Source organism: Cibotium barometz, chromosome 39 (genome assembly GCF_041138505.1).
Source record: "Cibotium barometz isolate CiBa-2024 chromosome 39, ASM4113850v1, whole genome shotgun sequence".
Taxonomy (NCBI): domain Eukaryota; kingdom Viridiplantae; phylum Streptophyta; class Polypodiopsida; order Cyatheales; family Cibotiaceae; genus Cibotium; species Cibotium barometz.
In genome coordinates, this window is record NC_141084.1 from 16,033,371 (window position 1) to 16,045,050 (window position 11,680).

The 11,680-nt window shown below is 40.9% G+C and overlaps 1 protein-coding gene and 1 long non-coding RNA gene across 2 annotated transcripts; both read right to left on the bottom strand.

The window, feature by feature from the left end:
- Positions 1 to 7,050: 7,050 nt before the first annotated feature.
- Positions 7,051 to 7,898, bottom strand: LOC147615781 (uncharacterized). The gene is made up of 2 exons (XR_015262630.1): positions 7,661 to 7,898; positions 7,051 to 7,547 (listed from the first exon to the last, which is right to left on the bottom strand). It is a non-coding gene; the product is annotated as an uncharacterized LOC147615781 (long non-coding RNA).
- Positions 7,899 to 8,418: 520 nt separating this feature from the next.
- Positions 8,419 to 11,346, bottom strand: LOC147615782 (large ribosomal subunit protein uL4-like). Its single transcript, XM_086778385.1, has 2 exons — positions 10,089 to 11,346; positions 8,419 to 8,846 (listed from the first exon to the last, which is right to left on the bottom strand). The coding sequence occupies exons 1-2, from the start codon at positions 11,175 to 11,177 to the stop codon at positions 8,724 to 8,726; spliced, it is 1,212 nt and encodes a 403-aa protein (XP_086634511.1). The 5' UTR covers positions 11,178 to 11,346; the 3' UTR covers positions 8,419 to 8,723.
- Between the last annotated feature and the right edge of the window lie 334 nt (positions 11,347 to 11,680).

Consider the following 11,680-nt stretch of genomic DNA (forward strand, 5'->3'; position numbering starts at 1 on the left):
TGGACTGTACAAAGCACACTTGGAGATGACCAACCATATGGAAATCACATACATTCTGATCATACGCTTATTGTATGGACCATGTACACCACATGGGGATAATGTTGATGACCCCATAAAGATACTGTATAGCCCATCGTCACATTATACTCACCGGAAACACCATAGGGACCAGACATGGGCTATACAAAACAACACACAGTGAGCATATATGGAGAAGATCACATAGAGCCCATTTCTGACCATGTACTATAAAAACCATGCCGAGACAATAGTGAGACTGTAAAGACCTTGGGAAGCCCGTTTTGACCATGTACAAAGACCACATGGACCATGCAGTAGAGCACATCATAAGAAGACCAAGCATATAGACACCTATTCTGACCATATGCATATCACATGGACTATATAGAGCATATTGAGAAAAGACCAAGCATGTAAAGATCCATACAACCCATTACACATATGTATGGACCATCCAAGTCCATGATCTATGTATGACACAACCCATCTCACACATATACAGATATGTACATGTCATATCCACTATACAAGCCACACCAACTTGGTAACAATGAGCATGCATAGATCTTCGAAACTTGTTCCGAATATATGCGGATCACATAGAGCCCATTTCTTTAATGTTACAAGGGACACATAGATGGTACAAACCCACATGAATATGAGATCGAGCATGTAAAGATCTCAGATATCCCATTCCGACTATGTACAGAGACCACGTGGACCATGCAGAACACACCTTACGAAGACCAAGCATATAGAGCTCACATAGAGCCCATTCCAACCATATGTGGAATCACATGGACTACAAAGCACACAAAGATATATAAAGCTCACATAGAACACACCAAGACAACAGTGAACATGTAAAGATTTTGGGTAGTCCCCTTTGACCATATACATACTGCATGGACTGCCATGGACTGCCATGCAAGGCACACCATGAGAAGACCGAGCATATAGAGATCACATACAACCCATTATGACCATGTACAAGACATATAGATCATATAGACCACATTGAGACAACATCAAGTAGCATGTCTTGATCATGTATAGAGACCACATGGACCATGCAACAAAGGACACCATGGGAAGAAGCATATAGAAAACCCTTATTTTTTCATATGTAGATCACATGGACTATATAGAGCACACCATGAGAAGACCATATGTACAGACCATATGGAGGCCATTATGTGGATGATGCCTATATATCCAAGTTGCACATAATAGCATGTATGTCCATGCCATGTTACATACTCACATGGACTCATTACATGTTGACATGGGACACATCAAACTGCCACATCATTAAAATAGTCCACATAAGCAAAACCCATGGAACCAAAGCTCACAAAAAAAATTGCTCGCCATATAAACCATACATAGCACACTAGATGCACCAAGTATGTAAACACCTCAAGAGTCTTGTTTTGACCATGTACGGGGCATACAAACCATATAGACCACACCAATAGGACACGAACCTCTTTGTGGAGAAACTCATTGACCCCACGAACCTCCTCCTTGGACTTTCCTTGCTAGATGGGGACCTCTTATCTTATGGACGCGTGGAATCGCTTTGGGATTCGGTTTTACAAAAGTCGTGGATTTTGACATTACGGTCGTGACCCATGATGCTTTCCCAGATGCCTATCCAAATTACACATTTTATTCTTCCTTAATATGGTATCCGAAATACACATCCACATCTCCAATTACTTAGCACCATTGCCAATAATAGCCATTACAAATCTTATGAACACTTTTCCCCGTCACCTCTGCAAATTGTATAAGCAAGGCTCTTGGCACCCTTGGCCCTAGGCAAAAAGTAAAATAATTTTTTTTGACTTAGTTTGAATTACATTCTCTAGAAGATATGTTTTCATTCTTTATCAATCAAGATTGTTAAAATTGTTGCTAGTCTTTCATTATATTTATATTTATAGTTATGCTTAAAATTTTGGATGAATTTAAAATGTAATTATGTATACTTTTTATTTACAATCGTTGTTGAAATTGTTGCTAGTCTTTCATTATATTTATGTTTATAGTTATGCTTAAAATTTTGGATGAATTTAAAATGTAATTTTGTATACTTTTTATTTACAATCTCAACGTTAGTATCTACTATCTTTGTATCCATAATCAAGTAATCTTTTATTCTTATGATGTTAAGTTTCTCACAAATTATGTCCAAGAACTTTATATTGCCTATCCATAAAAAGCATAACGATTCACATCTCTTTTGGAGAATTAAATTGTTTTGACAGATAATTTCAACCATACCACAACCATGGAGATATGTGTTGACTTCATTTAATCAACGATTCGCATTTTCAACAAAGTTATTTAAATTTCATATTACTTTTACAATAAGATAAGCATTCTCTTCAAGAATAGTTGTACTCTATTTGTTGTGAGTTCTTAAATGGATATCTGAATGGTTTTTTCGCACCTATTCCAACCTCACCCAATCTTACTTTCAAACACGAGCTAGTTGATATGATGCAACTGAGGACAGTTGCTATTCCGATCAAGAGGAATGTCATGGCTTGTCCGTCCATCCTTGTGTGGTTGAGTGGGGACGCCTAATTACCACTATGTTCGTAGCATGGCACTTGGGTGATTCCGAATATTCCATGTGTAGGATTTATGAATAGTTGGAACTAAGTGTTAGATTTAATGCTTATATGCTATCATGTAACTTTAGCATGTGTTGCTAATGTTAGTGTGTTTGAATGGACAACCTGTGTAGGTTGGTAAGATTGATGAGCTTGGTGCTCGTAAGCCAGAATAGCTGCGCCGTGGTGGCGGTGATATGGTGTGAGTAATTACCACGAAGGTTTTTCTCATTTTTTGTAGGCCATAGTGTTTACTACAAGCTTTTGTATCATAGTTGGCTGCCCACCTTTGTTATATTTGGACGTGGGCTTAGTGATTTTGTTGCACATGAATTAGTCCTTGGGATTCGTTATGTATTTTTCATTTAGTAGTTAGATAGGAAAAATTTATCTTAGCTTTGATTAAAGAAACCCCTTCTTTTGTAAAAGAGCAAGCCCATGCATAAGCATGCATCTATTTTTGGCATGTGGGCTATTTTTATGAATAAAGCATAAATACCCAAGAAGTGGGAGGATGCTGACACTTCTTGGGGGGGGGGAGATTGGACCCAACACTGTGTACAAGGTGATGTCCACTCTATTTTCTTGTGATGTTATGTTTCTCTTGTTTTATGCTAGGTTATGCTCTTTAATTTTTGATATATTTGTGAGTTTTTAATTAAAGTATTTCAAGATCCTGTGTCATGTACGAACTGTATGGACCATCCAAGGCCATGATCTATAGGCGATACAACCCATTCCACACATGTATGGACCATATGGACCATCCAGGGCCATATGGATGATACTAAACATGTAAAGATCTCGAGCAATCCATTTTGACTATGTACATGTCGTATCCACTATACAAGGCACACCAAGGCAACAACAAGCGTGTAAAGATATCAGGAAGCTTGTTCTAATATATACGGATCACATGCACTGTGCAAACCACATTGAGATGACATCAAGCATGTGTAGATCTTGGTAATGCATTTCGACCATGCACACCATGAGAAAAGAGAGCGTACAGAGATCACATAGAGCGCACTCCACCCATGTGCCAGACACATGGATCGTACATACCACACCAAGATGACAGTGACCATGTACAGAGACTACGTGAACCATGCAGAACACAATGTAAGAAGACAAAACATATAGAGATCACATAGAGCCCATTCCAATCATATGCGGATCACAAGGATAGTATAGAGCTCACAAAGATGACACCGATTTGGTAAAGATCTTAGGCAGTCCATTTGACCAGTCCCATCATATAGAGATCACACATAGAGCCGATTCCAACCATATACAAATTACAAGGATTGTATAGAGCACAGTGAGACGACATAAATCATGTAAATATCTTGGGCAATCTGTTCTGACCATATACATACCACATTGACCGCCATGTAGGACACACTATGAGAAGACTGAGCATATAGAGATCAAACTTTTGACCATGTACGAGACATAGACCATCCAAAACACATGTAAAGAACTTACGCAGCCTGTTCTAACCATGTGCAGTGACCACATGGACCATGTAGTAAAGGAAACCATGGGAAGAAGCATATAGAAACCCATTCTTACGATATGTGCATCACACGGACTATATAGAACACACCGAGGTAAGACCATATGTATGGACCATCCACCTTCTTGGTCTATGACATCATGCATGGCCATCATGTGGATGATACATGAATATCCATGGTGCACATGATAGCATACATGTCCATGCCATGTTACATGCATGGATGTCCATGCCATGCACATGTTGACATGGACATGTCAATTGCCACATCATCATAGTAGTTCACATAAGCAAAACCCATGGAATCAAGGCTCGCATTTTAAAAAAAAAGCTCACCACCAAATGCACGTCAAAAAAAGGTTCCCAAGTAACATGATGTAGCCATTCAGATAATGTACATGCCATATGCACCTCAAAGACGACATGGGGACAATACCAACCACATTGAAGATTGCATGCAACTAGTTTCCAACTTATATAGAGCATATAGACCAAACGAAGACTATACCAAGAACATAAAGATCACATGGAGCCCATTCCAATAATGCGCATATCATCATATAGACTGTATAGAATAGACAAGAGCAATACCAGTACATAAATATCACATGCAACCCATTCCAACAATGTACATACCATATAGATAATGTGCAAATCCCATTCATAGAATGTATATTAGCACATTTATGGCCACATATATACGACCATGTAGGCCATAAAGACCACAGGGAATATATGGACCATCTATGTAATACATGCCACAAGGAATACAAGACCACCCTCGGGGGGTTCACTTAAAAATATGTAAGTCTACTACGTGCAATCATTAGAAGGGGTTTTTTAAAACCAAGATTGTGTGAAAATTTTATAGAAATCTACTCACATAAGGACCTTTTTACTAACATTTTAGAAGAAAAAAAAAACCCAAAAGTTTAGAAAAAAAACCAATAAGTTTATAAAGAAAAGCAATCATTTTAATAAGTCTAAATTCACAAAAAAGGGTATTATTTAATACCCTTTGTATGTAGGTCTTCCTAAAAGTACACACGTGATCTCCACTTTGATCATACAGACCACACAAGGAATATACTCAGATCACATGCATCCCATTCCAACTATACAAGCTTGACTAGGATGATATTGAGCATGTGAAGGTCTCGAGTACCCATCTTGATGTACAGCCCACATGGACCATATCAATCGTACAAGCCACACAGACTATATAAACCATACATTGTGCACCAAGATGATATGGAAACATCTCAAGAAGCTTGTTCTAATATTGAGGATCATGTCAATCATATTAAGCATGTCGAGAGAACACCAACCATGTAAACATCTTGGACAACCCATTCTAACCATGTAAAGATCTCGGACAACCTATTCCCACCATGTCTCAGACAACCCGTTCCAACCATGTATAGTCCACGTGGACCATGAATGATCAAAGCAAATAGAGCCACATTGAGCCCATTCCGCCCAATACAAATCACATGAATTGTAAATCATACCTTAAAGGGGACCAAGCATATCAAGATCACCTATAACCAAACTATGTGCATGGTGTATTGACCATATAGATCGCATGAATTGTACATCATACCTCAAGGGGGACCAACCAAGCTACATGCATGGTGTATTGCCACCCTATACAAACCATAAAGAGTATACGACCCCAACCATGGGCTATGCTAAGCACATACATCTCATTTACAAGCTACCCCAATCATATAGGCCATACACATAGCCCATCGCCACCTTATAGTAGGGACCATAGAGACCATATGGTCTAGATAATAGCTATATTGAGCAACATCAATGGCTACAATTAACACATTATAATGAGCAACATTAACGACTACAATGAGCACATGAAAGAGGCCATCTGAATCATACGTGCCATATGCACTTTGCAAACCATATGGAAACAATAACCGTGTAAAAATGATATCCATCACATTCCCACCTTATATGGACCATATACACCATACGGACCACACAAGAGCCTAAACGATAAGGACAAATAGACCACATGGACCATGCAATAGAGCACACCGTGAGAAGACAAAGCATATAAACACCCATTCAAACCATGTGGATTAGATGGCCTATATAGAGCACACCAAGAGAAGACCAAACATGTGAAGATCCTATACAACCATTGCACAAATGTTCGGACCATGTGGACCATCTAGGGCCATATGAATGATACTAAGCATGTAAAGATCTCAAGCAGCCTCCTTTCTTGTTAACCTTCTTTGACTCTTGTTACCTTGGTCAATGACACCTCAAAAAAATACTAAGAAAAAAGGACCAAATTGTTAAAGAACCTCCATGGAAAACTTGCCATGAATGGAGAGTTATTTGTAAACAAGTTTAGCACCAAAAGAAAAAAACCAAATTGTTAAAGAACCTCCATGGATTATCCTTGCCAGTTTTCCAAGTCTAGCACAAGGGTGATGATTGCTTCACTTAATATTTATCAAACTTGTAACAAACATTTAGAGGCAAGTTTTTAGAAGATGAACAAGAGGATCAAGTTTTGGCACCACTTCCTAAGCTAGAGCTACCAAGAGGATGAACAAGAGGATCAAGATTTAGCACCATTCCCTAATCTAGAGAATGACAAGGTGCACTTACTATTCTGAAAAATCCGGATAAGTACAAGGTGATGAACAAAACCTATGGGTTCCCCCTTAGATACACTCTCACGCTCTCTCTCTCCCCCTCAGACACTGGCTACCCCCTCAGACACTCTCTCTCTCTCTCTCTCTCTCTCTCTCTCTCTCTCTTATTGCAGCCGTGAGACTTGAACCAGGAAGAGAGTCATGCATTGATTGAGTCAATTTACTACTTCACCTTGTACTCTGGGACTCTTGTTGAATATGAAAGATCGATCTATTTTTCCGCATCTTGTAGATACAATGAGTTCAATAATTAGATGAGTTCAATAATAAAAAGGTCTTGTTCCTAAGGTCTCCCTGAACTCCTTTTGGACCCCCGCTAGAGGAAAAAGTGGTGATCCTCCATGTGACCTCCACCGCCCCCCCCTCTTCCAACCATTCACCTGCCACCTCCACCCTAGCCAGAGCGACAGTGATGCCTGCAGTCACGAGAAAAAGAGAAACAGACAGACACAGGGGAGAGGGAGATGAGTCTTTGGTCCCGACTGCAACGCATGCACAGTTGATCGAGAGAGAGAGACCTTTGACTATTGTCAGCACAGTTGACCCTTTCGCTGCAGCAAGAGGAGATCTATGGCAACTGCCATACATAAGAGAGACTCGCCTAATGGCAATGTAAAAAAACAAGATAAAAGCCATGTGCATGGAACGCACCAAGTGTCGAAATGCCTTCCGCCGTTTCTACCCAACCTCCACCTAAAACCAGTCAATGGAACAAGCATTGTATAACCAATCTACAATTCCACCTGAGCGAGGCACCATGCGAGAATGTACCTGCTTGTGTAAATATTCACACAACTCATACTAACTTTTGAAACGAAATGCCTGATCTTCCCCCATGCTCTGATAATGCTACTCTGGAAATGATAACGATTTCTATCACCATCCATTTCTTATAAAGGTAAGGCATGTCCCTTCTATTCAACACACTTCACATCCTTGACCACCTTAGCTCTTCTCTGCCACAGCCTCACGCCCCCTCCCCCCTACTAAAAGAGACAGCTTTACTTTAGTGGCTTGCATTTGTCCTTGCATGGGGCCTTGTCCCTACTATATCTCAACCAAAAAAAAAGAGGATAAGAGGACCATGTCCTTTTGTAACCCAAATTTATAGATTACCCATTTATTTTCTTGCTAATCAAAGAGGTTTACACAGGAAAGGAAACATGCTGCAGGAAGATTATAGCATTTTCATTCATTCACCTTCCTTCTTCCCACAATCTAAGTTCCTGCTGCTTGCAAGCAATGATTTTCCTGATGGCCATCTTATTAATTAGTCAGCACCATTGTCATTACACTCCAGCAAGAAAATAGGAAGCATAGATCAACCATGCACTCATTTTCCATCGGAAAACAAACCCCCAATTTTTTCTCCATGAAAATTGAACATATACAAAATCTGCACATGATTTCTTGGGTAGTAAGCACTCTTAGAGATGAAGTTTGCAATGAAAATTGTCACTCAAAACAGAACACTAAAGCACAACCTACATCTATCAATGGCAGCAGACAGTTCAGGAACATTGAGCTCACCAACAGACTGAAGACAATCAACTTAGCTTACAGCTAGGTAAATATTATATTCTTCCATTAATAGTTGTCTAAAGCATGTAAACATCAAGAGGACACTAGCAAGTCTCTGCATGATCTTTGCTACTAGCATTCTCCACAGAAACTGAAGCTTTCCAATACCTTAGAAATTCAACGCATACAAGCTATGCATAAATAGCAAAGTTCTTCACAAAACTTAAATCAGATAAGACCCAGTTTCCTTCCAAAAATAAGCACCGTCAAAAAAACTAAGATTCCTAAACAAAGCTCATGGAGGAGGTGACTCACAAACTTCTATCAACTTTTGCGTCATACAAAATACTACTGTGCGACACCCAGCCACTTAGAGAAGTTCTCAAATTCGGTGTAATCACTATCAGAAATCATCGTTCTGTACCACGCATCTCCAGCTTTCTTAATGGACTCTTTGTCAGCACCTTCAACCTGAAAAGATGAAAAACCAAACAAACATAACTCTCCATAAGCCATATGAATAGTACTACGCTCAAGAAGCGAAATGCAGTATTCAGATAGTACATCAATGTCAGGCAATGACTTTGTCCCTGCCAGCTTGTAATCAAGAACACCATGCATCTGTTACTTGTTTTAAAAGAAGCGCTCAAACTCCTCCATTTTGAGCTTTTTTATCTCAAGGTCTTGTGTGTGAGAGTATCAAATTCCACTATGTAATGAAACTTCCTCCCTCCATCATTTTTCTTATTTTAATATTATAAGTGCAAGTTTACCTTTTTTCCATGTTTTAAAACTGCAAAGGCCTTTCATAAAATGAACAAAGGGTATAATTGAAGAACACTTATAATAAGCCTTACTCAAGTGAATCAAGTCAAAACTAAGAAGGTAACAATAAAAAACAACAGGACTTACTCTTAAAATGACTCAAAAATAGAAAAAGAAAACATTTTGTGACAATACTGGATGAAAAAATGACATCCAAAATCAGCTTAAGCAAGACTAGATTTAAACAAAAGCAACCACCAACAGGAGTAAACAAATGAAACTTCAGTACTACGTATCATCAGTACTGTGGGAACACAATACAAGAGCCTAGACAACAGTACGTCACTTTCCACAAGAGAATAGGACTCTGCTTTCATAACTAACTCAATGGTACTGTTGGTTAAGAAAAGTAGCCACCTAAGAGGGGTAAACAAATGAAACTTCAGAATTGTGTATCAGAACATCAAAAAAAACCTGGACAGCGAAAATTATCTGCATTAAAAGCTCAAGCCAGATTTAACTAAAAGCGCACAACCCAAACAGACTTATCTAAACCAAACTAAATTACAAAGACAACTCAGGCAGCCACAGAGATGACACCAAACCTTGTGTCTGATGGTCTGAATGCCCAATATTTAGATCATGTGCACCTTTCCTTGGCCATAGTAGTCATTAACAAGAACACTCAGCCAAGAAAAACAGATCTGTAAACCCAGGGTGCAGAACCTAATACACATCTTTAGTGCCTAGTGAAACTACCAATCCAATAAAACCTTCATGAGCGACTTCTTAAAGCATTAAAACCCACTTACGCTTGTTGAACTGCTTCACTTGCGAGAAACAAAACGAGCATGAAGGCAAATATGCACAAGAAAACAGCACTCAAAATTCTACCAAGAAAGGGCACACTACACAGTCACCACTTCAACAACTGTTAAATATCAATACCTGTGAACTTAGTTTTCTCTTTGAATCCAGCTTCTCCTTTTTGGCCTTTGCGCGCTGGACTTGGGCAAGCAGCTCCATCCTCCTGGCAGTCTTTGCATATGGGTTCAGCTTGACAAGAGAGCCCAGATTCTTCAGCGGATTCTTTTTCAAGACCCGTCTCTTCACATCTTTCTTTGTAGGTCGCACAACAGACTGAATCTCATCAGAGTTGATGATTCTGGATAGGTCTGAATTAGCCATGAGAGGGCGGGGAAGAGTGTAGTTCTTCTTTGTCTTGGATTTATCATCGGCAGAGCCAAAGATCTGGTCAAGCTTTTCAAATGCACACTTGGTCCAGATGATAAACCGGCCCAGGTGTCCTCCAGGGGCAAGCTGAAGGAGGTTCAGCCTATCGACTGAGGCTACTTCGATACCAGGAATATTCCTGAAAGCCTTAACAAGCTTGACGCCTTCTGTGCCATATACAATAAGGGGACCTCGGCGAGAGACGTACCTCCGGTTTCTCATCTTACCTTTGCCAGCACGAATGTTTCTGCTGGCCTTGACCTTCTCGACGTCCTCGTAAGCTCCAATCTTCTTAAGGACCTTCACAGCAGCCGACGTCTTCTCCAAACTCTCTACACTGTCGTCAAGGACCAGGGGCACCTCGGGGACCTTCTCAATACGGTGGCCGCGGGCGAGAACAAGGGACGGGATCGCAGAGGCAGCCAGAGCAGAGACTACGGCATACCTCTTCTGGTTGATGTTGATCTTGCGATGCCATCGGCGCCAGATCTTGGTCGGGGCAAACATGCGACCGCCTCGGCACATGTTGCCGAAAGCTCCCTGTCCTGCGCGGTGAGTTCCGCCTCCCGGAACGCGGGGGATTCGAGAGACGGCACGGCCTGTTCCCCAGGACTCAGCGGAGGTCTGATGACCGGCCTTCTTGCTCACAGCATACGGCTGCCGCTTGTTCTTGGCCATGTTGGCGTGGACGAAGCTGACGATGTCGGGACGGATGGGAGCCTTGAGCACATCAGGAAGGGTGGTACTCTCAGTCATGGCGTCCCCGTCGGGAGACTGGACGGTAACAAGGGGCCGGGCCGCCATAGCTACACGAAGAGAAGAAGCTCACAGGGCAAAGGAGAGAAAACGAGGAGCTGAAATCTACCCTGCAAAGCTCCTGCGTCCTAAAGAAACCTTGCTGCGCCAATGCATTTCCTCATAAACAAGGAAGCATTGCCCGCCTAGGGCTCACGTGTCTCCCCCTGGTGCTCCCGATCATGACTCTCTTATCTCGACCGTTCAAAACGTCCACATTTCCGTCCGGCCGCCACTACCCGCCCGTGCTTAGTGTGAAAGTAAAACATCCACAGCACAAAGGTTAGGAGACTCCAAAGAAGGTGGGGAATAAGGCACCAATTCTTATTCTTATGCGCATTACTTGATTAGTTATATTCTCGATGTTTCGTATATTTTTTCCCTTGCTTTTGTAAAGTTGAGTTCATTTATTTGCGTGGCTTGTGTAGGCATCCCCTGACTCTCCATGCATATTCTCCTTACTCTTGAGAAACACTACCAACACCTCTGTGTGCTATGGTCGTTTCCCTACA

What these genes read in the sequence shown, in the direction of transcription:
- LOC147615782 (XM_086778385.1), bottom strand. Translation starts at nt 11,177, where the DNA reads ATGGCGGCCCGGCCCCTTGTTACCGTCCAGTCTCCCGACGGGGACGCC. An exon ending in AGAGAAAACTAAGTTCACAG is followed by an intron (nt 8,847 to 10,088) that starts GTATTGATATTT and finishes TCATCTTTTCAG; the next exon opens with GTTGAAGGTGCTGACAAAGA.